The following is a 14917-nucleotide window of genomic DNA, read 5'->3' as shown; positions in this document are numbered from 1 at the left end:
GCAATGCTATCCTTATATCATCTTTGTTTTCCTCCTTGGATGTGGAACGTAAACTGTAAATAAAGTAAGTAAGTTTTGAATTTGGGTTGTTAATAAAGATGAAGACCCAAAGGTTTCACACCCAAAGGATCAAACAGCAAAGTGACCTTTCAGATTGATAATGTAGGAAAGAGATGCTCATGGTTGAGAGGTGGGGAGGAAAAACAAACCACCCACGTTTAAGAGTGCTTTCGCCTTGATGCTGTGGAAAAGGTGGTTCCCTCAAAGGTCACCCAGGCTATCTTGTCAAGGTTTGCAGCATCCTGTGTAGGTGTTGCCCCTGTTTCACACCACAACCAAAACCATATTGGATAGTCCTGATTAATGTACTGTATTTTAGCAAAACACAAACAGATGTAATCTGTGTTAGTTCAGCATCCTCCAGCATTGAGATTCAGCAGAAGACTGGTGAAAAAGGCCAGGAAAATATACAGGACCCCAGGAAGACCCAGCAGGTACAGCCTTCTCCTGTCTTCCTTGGAGGAATGAATCCCTGTGTGTGTCCGGGCTAAGCATCCTGTCTGCAGGCTGGTGTCACTGGCACAGACCTACCTTCTCCCGCTGCTGCTTAGTTGCCACCATACAAGAGGTCGTCTTCTGCCATATCCTTGTGTCCCCTGGCCAGTTCTAGCCTTTGTGCAAGGTGGATCACATCAGTCCTGACAACATGGCTTGCTGGTTTCTGTCCTCACACTCATGGTCTTCTCCTCTAGCCACCTCACTTTCCTGGCCTACATCCCTCTTCAGGGGTCTTTCCTAGGCCACCACTTCCAAATTAGCTGTTTCTCACCTGCACCTCCAGCACTCTGCCATGAAACACACCTCCTTGACTTCTCCTTCCTCCATGGGATGAGTTCAATGTCATTCTAGCATTGGCACTGGCAGCGGCAGCCACAACCACCTAAGTCCGCACCACGGAACTGTAGCCTCCTGTATGCTTGTGATGGCACACAACGCTGCACCAAGACCATCATAGGCACCATCTCTGGAGAATCACAGAATTGTTTAAGTTGGAAAAGACTTTTAAGATCATCAGGTGCAAACCTTAACCTAACACTGCCAAGCCCACCACTAAACCATGTCCCTAAGTACCACATCTCCACATCTTTTAAATACCTCTAGGGATGGGAACTCCACCACTTCCCTGGACAGCCTGTTCCAATGCTTGACAACTCTTTCTGTGAAGTGATATTTCCTAATATCTATTTTAAACCTTGCAACTTGAGGCCATTTCCTCTTTTCCTGTCACTTTTTACTTACAAGAAGAGACCAACACCCATCTCACTACAGCCTCCTTTCATATAGCTGCAGAGAGCAATAAGGTTGCCCCTAGGCCTCCTCTTCTCCAGAATAAACAGTCCCAGTTCCCTCAGCTGCTCCTCATAACCCTGTTTACCAAAGGATGTACCCTGCAACCCCAGCCCATGGGTGCTGCCACACAGCAGAGGGCTGATAGGGTCTGTTGCCTGCGGGACACCCTGTACTCCCAGTCCATGAGGGAGACAGAGCTCCTGTACGGGAGGCAGTGCATGTGAGTCAAGCCATGGATGGATCCCACCACACTTACCTCAGATGGTCCTTGGGGCTCACTACTCAGACAGGTGACCCATGACACTCTGTTGTTTCCATCTGAGGTGGACACCAAGCCACCTGTCTCCATCTATAGGAGCCAGTCAGGGCTTTCTACCTCACCCAGTGAAGGCTGCGCAGTCCATCCTGCTGGTAGCAAGGCTAGTGAGAGGTGCTGGATCTTTCATATCTTGATTTCGGACTTCAACACCTACCACATCTCTGAGAGACAGAGATGGAAATATGCATACCTAGCCATCTTGTCTCCTACCTCTCCTCCTAACACCTGCTTGTGGATGACTAAGCTTGGATGGACCCAGGACATGGCCCTGGGCAACCTGCTTTGAGGAAGGGGTTGGATTAAATCTTCAGAGGCCCCTTCCAAACTTATCCACTCTGAACAAGGCCATCATCCTGGGCTCCCAGTCAAAAATATCTCACAGCATCTGTCTCAATTTGGGAAATGCATCTGCAGCTCCCACAGCCTTTCCTCTGTGGTCTCCTCACACATGTCTTTCCTGGCCTTAAACACCTGCAGTGACCCTCCAGTCCATATTTCACTGGAGTGTTTCGTAGCAGTGCACTTCCCTCCCCTCTTCCACAACACCCTGCAAATGCCAGATGGTATCTGAGAGTCTGATGAGCATGTGGTTCAGAGACATTTTATGTGGCCCCTGCCTCATGTGGTGATGGTTTGTCCTCCATGACACACAAGTGTGGGGGGTTTTGGGTGCCTAGTTGCCTCTTGAAGGCTGTGATTGGCACACACATCTCTGTGGTTATAGGGTGGCTGGTAAGTAAGCCTTGTGGTGGAGCAGAGTGTGAGTGGGTCTCATCTCCAGGGTGTGCTGTTGTGTCCTCTCCCCTACACAGCCCTGCTGGACAGCTGTGCCAAAGTACTTCCTTGGGTTGATGCCACCTGATGCCTCTTGAGCCAGGGATACCTGGGCCATATCACCATCCTGCCATCCGTCGCTCACCTTGCCGGTGCCTGTATGTGCTCACCCTGAGCTCAAGCCAGCAGGCTTCCCTTCTCTCACAGCTCGTATGTTTTAATAGCCAGTGATCTCTCCATCACGCTGTTTTATGAGCCTCCAGCCACTGTTAGCATCACTGCAATGAAGTGTTACAGCTGGTCAAGTACTAGGGGTAAGTGGGCAGTGAGACAATTCCCCACTAGCTATATTGCGTGCTGATTATCGACAGCAATTGAGTAGCCCAGCACTGAGCCCTTTGTGTCTTACAGCTTTCTGTTTCCCTTCCACTTCTGTCAGTGTAGGGTCTGACAAGTGAGTCTCTTTATTACTCACATGAGATGCCAAGGCATTGGTTTGGTTGCCAGCCTGAGGCTCTCGTGTGCTTTGGATGTGCCTGTGCTCCAGATGTACCGGTGCTCAGACAGAAGCACAGCCTGAAACCCTGACACTGGCACCATTGTGCCTATCGCCTGCTCCCTCCCTGCCCCAAGCACCATACCCATCCCAAGAGGGCTTTTGGGTGCAGCAGTATCCGTGTGAGGAGGGTTGGGGAGACTTTCTGCAGCCTAGAGAGGGGCTACACGACATTCCAAGCTGCTTAGTGTGACCACCTCCCTGCCCAGAGCTGTGCAAGCACGACTCCACTCAGCATTCAGCTCGGGGGCCCTGCATCTCTAGCTGCACAGGATGATCTAACACCAGATAGCTCATCTCCTTGGCCTTGCTTAGCTTTGGTTTCAGCACAGCTTTTCACATCCACAGTTGCTGAGTACCACTGCTAGCCCCATTTGGTCAGCAGATTGACGTTCAAGACCAAACTGACACGAAATCTCCTATGTGCGAGGGGGAGGTGCCATAGAAACCCTCGAATGCCAATAAGCTGCTGGTGCTGGTCACTTGCCCTGCACATGCAGCCTGTGACAGTCCTCCAGCACCACTGGCTGGCCCTGCTCCTCCTGGCTGGGTTGCACGGCTGTGCAGCCCCCCTTCCCCTCCTCCCCGGCCCTGCCTCCAGTGGGACCCACAGCTGATCTTGTTAAACCTGCAGGTAACACCACTTTGTTTCATTCTCTCTTGCTCTCTGTGAACTGCTGCTCAGGGTGCTGCTGGGGGGGAGGCAGAGGAGGCTTTTTTGCCTGGTTCCTGCACGGCAGCGCAGTTCATGCAGTGAAGAGATCCATGCAGCATGTTCTGATCTCTGAGCCTTTCAGTTTCTGTTCTTACTCCAAGATATTCTCTGCGTACTTTTCCTAGCTGCCATTAGGAACTAATATGCTGTTAAGGTACTAGCAGCTAAATTCATCCCAACATGGGAAATTATTCCAAAATATTTTTTTGTCTGCAAGGTCAGAGCAGGCAGTTTCTGGCTTTCTTTGTGCTGTTGGGAAACAGAGAGGAAAAAACCTCTTACTTAAGTGCCCTTACCCAGGGCTCTTCTGCTATGGAGGCAGTTTATCTGCTCTCTCTTTCTGGCCATGCTTCTCTCCCAAGTCAGCTTGCTGCCCAGGGCCTGGTTAGCAGCACCCATGGTCAGATTAACACCCCTGTGGAGCACTGCCCTCTCCAAGTCTGTTCTCATACTGTGCATCATTTTTATTAAATCTTCGCTGACAGCTACCCACTCAATTTATAGGAAAGTTGGTGAAAATCAGGGCAGTTGCCACCTGGCAGGTTTGCAGTCAGCTGATGCAAAAGATGCTGTGCTGCACCCTATCCTTCCCATTCCAACTTCCTTCTTCCACTCCCTTTGCTCAGTTCCAGGTCACTTCCCTCACCCAGCACAGAAGCCCCCCCTCATCTCTTGCTCTGCCCTTGGCCCTGTTTTGCCCACCACATTCGCTTTTTGCTCCTCTGGGATCTGCTCATTTCTGAGCTCCTCTCAGAAGGAAGGAGGAGGATTTTACATGCAAGATTCCCTCTCCAGAGCAGCATCCGTCTGGGAAAAACACTGGACATTTCCCACCACAGTGCTACTGTGACACTCACTGGGCCTTCAGCCTCTGCCTTGCTTGTCTTCTTCTAGGCTCTCTGTTAAGGTCTGGAAGAAGGCTGTTGCTTGAGCTGCTGGAGGACATGAGTCCAGTCTTGCTCCTCCTCACTTGCTTGCATGTTGGGACTACTGCTGCTGACCACCTCTCCCTGGTCTCTGCTGAGGGGTAAGTAGAACACACTCCACAGTATTGGTGACCATGTCCACTGAGTTCCAGCCTGTTCATGTTCCTCCAGCTGCAGCAAGATGCTGTTTAGTCATCTCCATCCGTTTCTTAAAGCTGTAAGTTGCTGATTACCATCTCTGATGCTGCAATCATCTCATCTACCCCATATTAAGCATTTCCAGCAGCCACAGGATATGCTAACTTATCAAACGGCATCTCTTTAATGATGGTTCGTGTTCAGTTATCCTATATCTATGCGATGTGGTCTGGTTTAAAACCCTCTGCTCGTTTCCTCCCTTCTCCCCCGAGTCTCTGGGCTGCCTCGTGGCCTGGAGCCCTTGTATGTCCTGAGCTCGACCATGGCAAGGCAGATGCTGGGATCAGTGATTGGGCCATATCCTTGGGTCCCAAGGCGGTGTCAGCCCTTTCACACTGCAGAGCATGGTTTGCCTGTACTTTGTGCTGCACTTCAGCATAGAGGCCTCTGCTGGTTTTGCAGACCAGGGCCAGCAAAAAGCAACCTGAGCATCAGCTGTGCCAGCAAAGACATCTGTCCCATGCAGTTAGTGAGCACAATGATACAGCACCTTCAGCCCTTGCTGTAAGGTGTATCCATGCTGCTATAACAGCAGTTCAGAGAGGTTTTCCCCAGGTGACAGATGTCAGCTTCCTCCCATGGCAGGCAGCAACTGGCAAGCTGCTGGGAAACCTGGACCTGAGCACACAAGAACTGTGAGATAGCTCTGTGCAGGAGTTGCACTGATGTCTACTAGTGCCTAAGACACTTGCATATCTCCCCAGCAATTGAGTTATTTGTATGTTTATCACTTACTTCAGAACTGAAGTCTGATTTTGCAGGCAGTGCCCTCGCCAGCTGACCATGAGGCCTGCATTGCTTGCAGAGGAAAATAACTGCTTATCCAGATGTATTCAGTTATGATATCCCTTGCTACATCTCTGAAAGCTGTAGGATTTCACTAGCTCCATCACCATTTCACTATCCTGTTAAAGTGGTAAATAGCTTATTTGAAATGAAAAGGTTAAACGCTTTCCAAGGTGCTTTTGGATGCATGCAGAAATGCAGTGTCATATACACAGAATCACCAGTTCAGAGAATTGGTCCATGTGCACGTCACACAAGATAGGGTCTGATGAAAGCTGATTTTTATCAGCCTAGAAACTCACACTCTTTATCTAACTAATACTCTTGCGAAAGACAGTGTGACAGGGGCTCAGTACCTACTATTTACACCTCACAGATTTCCCAGGGTGGCAGGATACTTGCCTTGAGCAGGAACCATCTAATGCAGTCCTTAATGGCACATTCCTTGTTTTGCACCAGTGTTTCCTCTTTCACGTGTGTCTTCCTGCTTTACATCTGCAGGCTCATACCCTTTCATGCAATCGATGGGGTTAAATCAGGTTAATCTTTCCACCCTCCCCGCACTTTCCCCTTCTGAAGAGGGGAAGTTCCTCACTCACTCCTGTAGGGTTGTCAAGCATGCCTTTGGGATGCAGGAACTCAGATTCAGGTCAGTTTTCCTCAGCTTGAAGCAGGAACTCCAGATTCTCAAAGCAGCCAAAAGCTCAGAAATCTGCCCAGTTAGAGCCAGAACATGAGGATGTCTATCAAGTGGCATGTGCTCTGCCCCTGCAGTCCTCCACCACCCTTATCCGTCTCCCAAGTCAGCAGAACTGGTAGAAGAGCTTTTGCTCATGGGTTGTGCTGGGTTTTAGCTTTGATTGCTACAATCCCTGTCTAGCTCAAAACCAAACTAAGGGTGACTTGACCTCATTTGCACAGCCTGGCTTCAGGAATTAGCATTCACGTTATGACAGGATGCTCCTGCTACCAACAGGAGCTCTTCTAACTGCCCCTCTCACTCAAGATGCCCCTGTTTAATAAAGGCTGTCTGCCATGTCCTATTGAAAGTCTACCTTGAAGTATTTACGCTGAGACAGAGTAAATATAAACAAAGTTTGACAAAGGATGCATCTCAGCTACAGGCTGACCAAGAAGGCCATCTTCGTAGACTCAAATTTACATCATAACAAAGTTAATATTTCCTTAAATACCTTTTTTTTATAGGAGCTGTTGAGAAGTAGGAGGAAAATCTTACCATGTCTTTTCCCATTTCAGGTCTCAGAACATCACACAACATCTACACATCAGGACAACGAATGCATCCAACAACTGCAGTGTCGCAAATCTAGAACTCTATCGCAATGTTCGTCTCATTGAATTTGCTCTGTATATCCTCATTTTCTTTTTTGGAGCGCTACTTAATGCCCTCGCCCTCTGGGTGTTCTTCTGCAAGATAAAAAATTGGACAGAAACCAGAGTGTATGTAATTAATTTAGTCCTTGCAGACTGCTTCGTTATCTGTACCTTGCCTTTCAGGGCTTATTTGATCTGGAATAAGTCAACTCGAGATGAACTCTGCCAGTTTGTAGAGGCAATGTATTTTATCAACATGGTAGTGAGCATCTACATAATTTCATTTATTTCCATTGATCGATACATTGCCATAAAGCACCCACTGAAAGCCAGGACCTTCAGGTCACCATCAAAGGCTGCACTTCTCTGTGGGCTTCTGTGGGTCTCCGTGATAACTGGTGCCACCTTACGTCTTCGGCAGAGACATGCTGCTCTTTGCTTTCAGAAGGATACTACCGCACCTGCTACTCTGAGCCTGCTTACCATTTTCTTCGTTTTTACTATTCCATTAGCAATCCTGAGTTTTTGCTCCACAGAAGTCATCAGGAACCTTAAGAGACATCTGAACACAGATTCACCAGAGAATAAATTAATCCAGAGAGCTGTTTACATTATTTACGCAAATCTGATTGTATTTCTAATATGTTTTCTGCCAGCCTACCTTGGGTTGCTTGCCGGATTCATAATGGAGAAGGTCGGAGCTGCCTGTTTCCTGATCCAGGTTATTAGGAACTTCTCCTCTGTGACGAGGTGTGTTGCCACATCCAACTGTTGCCTGGATAGCATCTGCTACTATTTTGTGAGCAAAGAGTTCCATGAAGCCCTTCTACTGCACAAGCCAAACACTGAAAAAACAGACCAAATCCACTCCATGCAGACACACACTTGTTAAAGGAAGAGGGGACACACACACACACACACACACACACACACACACACAAACAAAAGACCAAACCCCAAAAAACTCACAACAACTCTATAACATCAGGAGAAGATACATCTTCAGTCTTAGTGGGATGAATGTTGCTCTTTCTCTTGAGGGAGATCTTTGTTAGGTTTAGCATTACTAAGTTAATTGTGATTTATACTCTAGGCTTCTATAAAACAAAGAAGTTGTATCACAGAGACCTGTAAAAGTGTACATGTAATTGCTACTTGTTAATGTGTCTCGATTTCAAGGACCAGCACCTAGTTGTTACTCTTATGCGAAGACAGGTGACCCATCTATGTCTCCCTGATTTGGTGCATTGTGCAGCTAAAGTAAATTGATCCTTATTGCCAACATGTACAAAAAACATATGATGTTTCACTTCATTGTGTACTTCAGGTTGTTTATATTATTAAAATAACCCAGTTTATTTGTTATCATATTCCTTTGGCAAGTGGGTGTGTGTCTGCGTGTGCGTGAGAAGAGCAGCACCAGCATATTAGTAAGGACATGCCCAGGCTCTGTTGCTGCCCTTCCTCTTCAAGTCAATGGGTCAGACTGATGTGAAAGAACCTTTCTAAGATGAAAGCGAGACTTGTCCAGCCCCGTAAATGCACAGAGTCCAGGAGTATTCAGAGCTGAGTCTTCCTGCCCCCTCCCCTCTTGCTGCACTGCTCAGCCCTGGCACAGACACCTCCTTCCATCAGCCATCTCCCAGGGGCTGCTGCTCCACGCATGGGGAAGCCCTTGGAAGTACCTCTATACCTTTGCCACCCATACACTGCTATTCCCTGGGTTTACATAGTGGTACCAGGCTGGCCCCCAGGTTTGCCCTTCTGGCAGCAGTGCAAGGTCAGCGTACCACCCTGCAGCTGGACACAGCTGGGTCCCAGTTTCCACAGCCTGCCGACACCAACACCTCTAAGATTTTCAGGGGTAAAATGCATTTGTCCAAGAGTCAGCAGCCTAGAAAAGTCAGAGGATGTGGAGAGTGAGTTGAACCCGCTTCACGTTATTTCACTGCTCCCTAGGACTGGGCTTTCTTCATTCTAAACACTGAAAAATCTTCCACACGGCGTCCGAGCTCTGTCCAGCAATGCTCAGAGCATGCCAAGAGACAGTGTAGAGGAGTCTTCCCTGCTCACTTCTGCACTTTCCCTGTGTCCTACACTTGCCTTCAGGGAGCTCAGGGCTGCTGCTCAGTCTGCTTTTGTCACCTTAGGGACTGCAAGCTCAGGAGACAGGAATGAATGGGACAAATCCTGAGGGACTCACATAGATGGGACAGCAATTGCTGTAGCCAACAGTCTGCAAAAGCCATCAAAAAGACTGTAAAATACAACTGGGTCATGTTTTTTTTGTTTCTACCAGTCCTGACACCTAGGGTGTGCTCACTGCCACACCAGGATCTCTTGGGGAATGATGTGCTTGACAGCAGCCTGCAGAGGAAGACTCGGGGAGTGCTGGTCGATGAGAAGCTCGACATGAGCTGGCAACGTGTGCTCGCAGCCCAGAAGGCCAACCATGTCCTGGGCTGCATCAAAAGCAGCGTGGCCAACAGGGTGAGGGAAGTGATTCTGCCCCTCTATTCCTCTCTTGTGAGACCTCATCTAGAATACTGTGTCCAGTTCTGGAATCTTCAAGATAAGAAGGACACGGAGCTGTTGGAACAGGCCCAGAGGAGGGCCACAAAGATGATCGGAGGGCTGGAGCACCTTCCCTACGAGGACAGGCTGAGAGAGTTGGGGTTGTTCAGTCTGGAGAAGAGAAGGCTCAGAGGAGATCTTATAGTGACCTCGCAGTACCTGAAGGGGCTAGAGGAAAGCTGGAGAGGGGCTATTTGTAAAGGCTTGTGGGGACAAGATCAGGGGGAACGGGTATAAACCAGAGAGGGGCAGATTTAGACTAGACATTAGGAAGAATTTCTTCACCATGAGAGTGGTGAGACACTTCCCTGGTTGCCCAGGGAAGCTGTGGCTGCCCCATCCCTGGAGGTGTTCAAGGCCAGGTTGGATGGGGCCTTGGACAGCCTGATTTAGTGGGATGTCCCTGCCCATGGCAGGGGGATTGGAACTAGATGATCTCTAAGGTCCCTTCCAACCCTAACTATACTATGATACTCTTGCCCATGCCCACTGAGCAGTGACTGCCATTACCAGCATGGGTTTCCCAGTGATGCTAAGGAGAAGCGTTAGATGCCTGGCTGCTTCGCAGGGGATGAACAGGCCCATAATGTCTGTCAACTTTCTTGTCAATGCACTGCCAAGAAGCACGCTGGATCCCCTTGTCCTGGGCTCACTGTCATGGGGTGCGCAAACACCAACATTCCCCCTTGGAATGGCTAGCAGCGCCCACACTGCTGCATGCTCTGCAGCCACAGCGGAGGCTGCAAGGGCTGCTCTGCTCCCTGGGAACCCCTTGCTGCCAGACAGGCAATTTACAACCATTACAGGGCTTATTTCAGAAATTATTTGTTTTGTCACAAATGAAAATATTAAATTTTAATTGCTAGTTTTCAGGAGGAGTGTGGATTGGGTGAAACATCGAGGGGACGTAAGTAGAACAACAGAGGGCACCAGAGACTCCACCATCCCCAAAAGTAGATGATAAATGAGACACTTGAGGAACAAGAGCTCATTGCCGTGTCTCAGCACTCCTGAGCTGTTGACAGCAGATTCGCAGCCAGCTGTGCCCTCTGCACCAGCACCCACGATCTCAAAAGATCTCCTTCCCTGCCAAGAGGCCCACATCCACGCTGCAGCCGTCCGAAGGACTAAACTTGCCCAACAGCCCCACAAGAAACAGGTAACAACTTTTAATACTTCCCACACTGGTGTGTGGCATTGTGCTCTGCTCAGTACTTCAAGGTGTGCTTTCTCACCTCTTAACTGATCAGGGCTGCCTGCTCTCAGTCCTCACCTGTACAGAGATGCCTTCATTTCCTTCTTCTTCCACAGCTGTTATGCCTCACTGTTTTGCAGCCACATGAGTCATTCAGGGAGGTTTTCATCCCTTGCTGCAGTTTCGCACCAATGCTTCTTACAATGTCTTATCCATGAGCGTGGATGCAGCTGGCTCCAGGCACACTGTGGCACCGGACACTGGGAGTGACTGCTGGTCTGTATTCACACAACGGGTTCAGTGTGGCAGGGATGCCCAGCCCAGTGGGCTCAGCTGCTCCTTGAGGCAGTGCCATGCATGCAGGGTGGCTTTTTCATTGTGGGATGACTGTGGTAGGTCGACACAGAATGGCTGAAGTATGGGCGGTAGCACAGCGCAGCCAAGGACCTGTGAGGCTGAAACTGAAAGAGAGCCAGGACACCAACTGTATGTTAGTTTCTGTATAAATTCACCCCAAAATGGCTGTATCCTTGTGGTTCAGTAATTCCATACCAGTTTGGGTGCCAGGACAGGTGCTACTCATTCCTCTGTGGCTGCCAGATCTGTCTCTCAGCCTTGGACACTAAAAACAGTTCACATAATTGGACATTTTCACCACAGTTTAGATGTTGATGCTTAGAATCCACTGACTTAAAAGGCAATGTATTTATAAGAGATTGTAGGGATCAGGGAGGGCTTTTTTCCTGCCTCACAGTAAACATTTCCTTTATGAGCTGCAGACTAAGTCTGATTCACCCTCTGCAGCCTCCTTGCTGGTAGCAGATGCCCTGAAATATTTAACAGAATACCGGGACATAGTCTAAGTTCTTGAATGTGTGTTTTCTGTTCTAGCAATATTTTGGCTTCCTATCTTTGAAGGTTAAAATCAGGTACTTGTACTCACTTTTTCTTCTCTCCTTGGAGATGTGTTGCCTGCTGAGGCTGGAGGTACACTAAGCTAACTCCTCCCAGCTTCCTGCAGTGAGAAGAGGGGGTCTGTGCTTGGGGGCAGCCTGCCCATGGCACACATGCACCCACCAGCCTGCAGCAGCGTTCCTACTACCTGCAGCCATAAAGCCACCAGAGCTACCTCACAGCTGGAAAGATTCAGGCCCTGCAGAGGTTTGCAGGTCTGGCAAGACCTGGAGGAAACCCATGGCGTGGTTTCAACAGCAAAGTAAGGGCCTTAGATGCCAAAGGGAGAATGCTGCCCAGGTCTGCTTCAGCCTACCCTAAAACTGGTGTCTCTGATAACCACAGCAGCAGCAAAGATAAGGGGCCACAAAAATTACCATTCTATTACCCAAACTGTGCAAACCAGGACTGGATGGAGGGTGAGGCAGGCTTAACCTCTTAAAAGCTGCAAGAGTGGGTTGCCTCTGTGGCTTTGTGCTAGCTGGTAGAGAGTGGCAGTCTAACTTTGATGGCTGAGGGACAGACAGTGCTGCTGAGTCAGTGAGCCCCTCCAAAGGCTGCCTACATGTGCAGTACAGGGGTGTGAGGACCCACAGAGCCATAAGAGCAGGAACACTGCAGTAAGATCCAGCCCAGAGGACCTCTCCCCAAGCTTGGTCTCATGCCTGCACCCTTTTCTTGCAGAGACAGCCCAACATGGAGAACTGCACTGAAGACGATGACATGCTGCAGAATGGTGTTGTGCTATTTCAGCTGATCATCTACATCCCAGTGCTTGCTTTGGGGATCCCACTGAACATGGTTGCCTTCTGGGTCTTCTGCTACAAACTCAAGAGTTGGACCGAGACCAGGGTGTACATGATCAACCTCATGGTCGCAGACAGTTTCCTGCTTTTTGCCCTTCCCTTCCTGATATACTTTACCAAGTACGACTACCCCACAGGCAACCTGTGTTCCACCATACGGAACATCTATTGTACAAACATGCCTATGAGCATCTTTATCATCACCTTGATTGCGATTGATCGATACGTTGCAATCAAGTTCCCTCTAAAAGCAAAGATTCTTCGATCCCCACGGAAGTCAGCTTCTATCTGTGTGTTTCTTTGGATAATGCTAATGATTTATTCCTACTTGCAATCAATATTTCACGAACAAAATGAAAAATACTGTTTTCAGAAACAATCTCTTGAACCTAATTATTCTTTATTATTCTCCATTAGCTTTCAGTATTTTATTCCCTTGGGGACTGTGATTTTTTGCTCAGTACAAGTCATCAAATGCCTCAGAAGGAAGATGACCACAAGCCCTTATGAGACAAAATTAATCCAGAAAGCAGTCCACATTGTTTCAGTGAATTTGTTTGTGTTTGTTGTGTGTTTTTCACCTTTCTACATCACGCTGCTCATACGGTTTGCAGTGGACGTTGCTGGAGCTCGTTCTCTGTGCTCAGCAGTTAGCACTTCTATTCATATCTGTGCATGCTTAGCAAATTCTAACTGCTGTTTGGATGTGTTTTGCTATTACTTTGCAGCCAAGGAATTTCAGGAATTTCCTTCTCTGTTCCCCACCTGCATAACAATGAGGTCCAAGATGAACCAAAGTGAAGAGTCACAGCAACCCACAGATCAAGTCATGTCATAACAAAGGTGTAGTGCACCTGTAGGTGTTAAGAGCCACAATGCTGCCAAAGTTTCAAGGCAGAGGGAATGGGACCACCTACAGTATTTGCAATCATTGTGCAATCACACATGCAAAAAGTGACAATCACCTCCAAGGGGTCTGATGTCTACTTGAATTTTGTCCGTCTGTCCTCAGCGACTTGACTCCAGCTCTGACTATCGTCTTAGATAGTTGTACCGCAGCTTCAGGCACTGGTATGACTGACATTTCACTGCAAGCACAGCAAAAGGGCTGTATGTGTATGTGACCAACCTAATCCTTGCACGCTGTCTGGCCCTCATTCTTCCTTTTAAAGTCTGCTTTCAAAGACAGGAAAAGATACAAGAGAGGAATAGTGCCTGATCTTAAAAACCATCTATCACTTAAGGAGATGTGCTAGTGTGGTCACCCTTGTAGCTGTCAGCAAATATGCTTCAATTACCTGTCCTTGGACAGTGAGAGGCTATGAGTCCCCATTAGACCCTTTTCCTTTATGGTGTGCCGATCCTCTTCGTGACAAGCATCACTTACGTGTCCAGGCAAGTGGTGGTCAGCAAGGAAAAAGACTTCTGTGTTCAGAAACACTGCAGAGGGCCTTCAAAACCACCTTTGGCTTCGGGATCCCCTTCCAGGATTTTGCATCTCACTGGTTATGGTGAATGCCTGTTCCAAACAGATTATTGGGAAAATTGTTATTGTTTTGAAAAAAGATGAAAGCTGATTCATATCAACCTGTTATCCTACTGTTAATCCAGAAAGCAAACAACTGATTTTTTTTTTTTTCCAAATGCAGGCATGTCCATGTTTTCTCCCTATTAACATGGGGCCTCTTGTCCAATTTGCAGTGGGCTCCAATAGGTCGCCTACTCTGAAATACAGTGAGGCTTTGGGGCATGTGGCTTTAAGTACAGACCTCACAGATTTCCTAGAGAAGTCATGGATGCCCCATTCCTGGAGGGGTTCAAGGCCAGGTTGAGTGGAACTTGGAGCCCCTGGTCCAGTGGGAGGTGTCCCTGCCCATGGCAAGGGGTTGGAACTGGGTGGACTTTGAGGTCCCTTCTAACCCAACCCATTCCATGGTTCAATCATTCTATTAATTTATAGTTTTAAACCCAGGCTCACAGACGATGCTCTCTGTTGAACTAACTAGCTGCCCTGGTTTCCTTGTGGCTGGCACCTAAGCACCCCACAGCTCCTGCCTGTCAGTGCCAAAACCAGTACAATAGCTGTGTGAAAGAATTTACAGTTGGCATTCCTATACATAACCAACCTTACTACAAGTAAAGCTGTACGAAGTGACTGTTTTTCACTTTTAGAAAACAAACAGGTCTTTCATGTTCTACATTTTATAAAAATAAATCTCTCTTTTTCTTGTTGTAAAGTGGAAATCTGTTGACTTCACAACCCCTGTCACCGGTAACAGACGCATACCGCAATAACTGATGCATTTTTTTGGTTGAAATGGCAAACATTCTTTTGTAAGTGAAAATAAATCTATATCAGAGTAATATATCTGTAAATAAATATCCACTTATTTACATCGAAGTCCTCTACTGTCAACACTCAGCCTATA

The 14917-nt window shown here is 48.0% G+C and overlaps 2 protein-coding genes and 1 long non-coding RNA gene across 12 annotated transcripts in view; 2 read left to right on the top strand and 1 right to left on the bottom strand.

Annotated features, from left to right (window-relative positions):
- LOC104067450 (G-protein coupled receptor 35) overlaps positions 1-8308 on the top strand; it is a 33665-nt gene extending 25357 nt beyond the window's left edge. For 5 of the 7 annotated variants that reach the window (XM_054074788.1, XM_054074787.1, XM_054074786.1 and 2 more), the window contains 2 exons: positions 4609-4741; positions 6882-8306. In XM_054074788.1, coding sequence (XP_053930763.1) covers positions 4659-4741; positions 6882-7851 — 1053 coding nt within the window. In that variant the 5' untranslated portion in view covers positions 4609-4658 and the 3' untranslated portion in view covers positions 7852-8306. Of the gene's footprint in view, positions 1-1017; positions 3634-4608; positions 4742-6881 lie in introns of those variants that run through there. The other 2 variants (XM_009570193.2, XM_054074783.1) reach the window with 2 other exon arrangements.
- Positions 4751-14005, bottom strand: LOC128853067 (uncharacterized). 3 transcript variants are annotated; one of them, XR_008451302.1, is made up of 5 exons: positions 13876-14005; positions 11281-11350; positions 10807-11189; positions 7621-7804; positions 4751-7052 (listed from the first exon to the last, which is right to left on the bottom strand). It is a non-coding gene; the product is annotated as an uncharacterized LOC128853067 (long non-coding RNA). The 3 variants fall into 3 exon arrangements; XR_008451300.1 differs by lacking the exon at positions 11281-11350 and having other exon boundaries at positions 13787-13902; XR_008451301.1 differs by lacking the exon at positions 11281-11350 and having other exon boundaries at positions 7621-7751; positions 13787-13902.
- Positions 10402-13793, top strand: LOC128853066 (G-protein coupled receptor 35-like). 2 transcript variants are annotated; one of them, XM_054074790.1, is made up of 3 exons: positions 10553-10692; positions 10869-11004; positions 12367-13793. In XM_054074790.1, the coding sequence occupies exon 3, from the start codon at positions 12379-12381 to the stop codon at positions 13324-13326; it is 948 nt and encodes a 315-aa protein (XP_053930765.1). In that variant the 5' UTR covers positions 10553-10692; positions 10869-11004; positions 12367-12378; the 3' UTR covers positions 13327-13793. The 2 variants fall into 2 exon arrangements, with proteins under 2 accessions (XP_053930764.1, XP_053930765.1); XM_054074789.1 differs by lacking the exon at positions 10869-11004 and having other exon boundaries at positions 10402-10692.
- Positions 14006-14917: the final 912 nt, after the last annotated feature.

This window comes from Cuculus canorus, chromosome 9, assembly GCF_017976375.1.
Source record: "Cuculus canorus isolate bCucCan1 chromosome 9, bCucCan1.pri, whole genome shotgun sequence".
Lineage (NCBI taxonomy): Eukaryota > Metazoa > Chordata > Aves > Cuculiformes > Cuculidae > Cuculus > Cuculus canorus.
The sequence above is the reverse complement of the archived record's forward strand: the minus strand, read 5'-3'. Positions and strand labels throughout refer to the sequence as shown.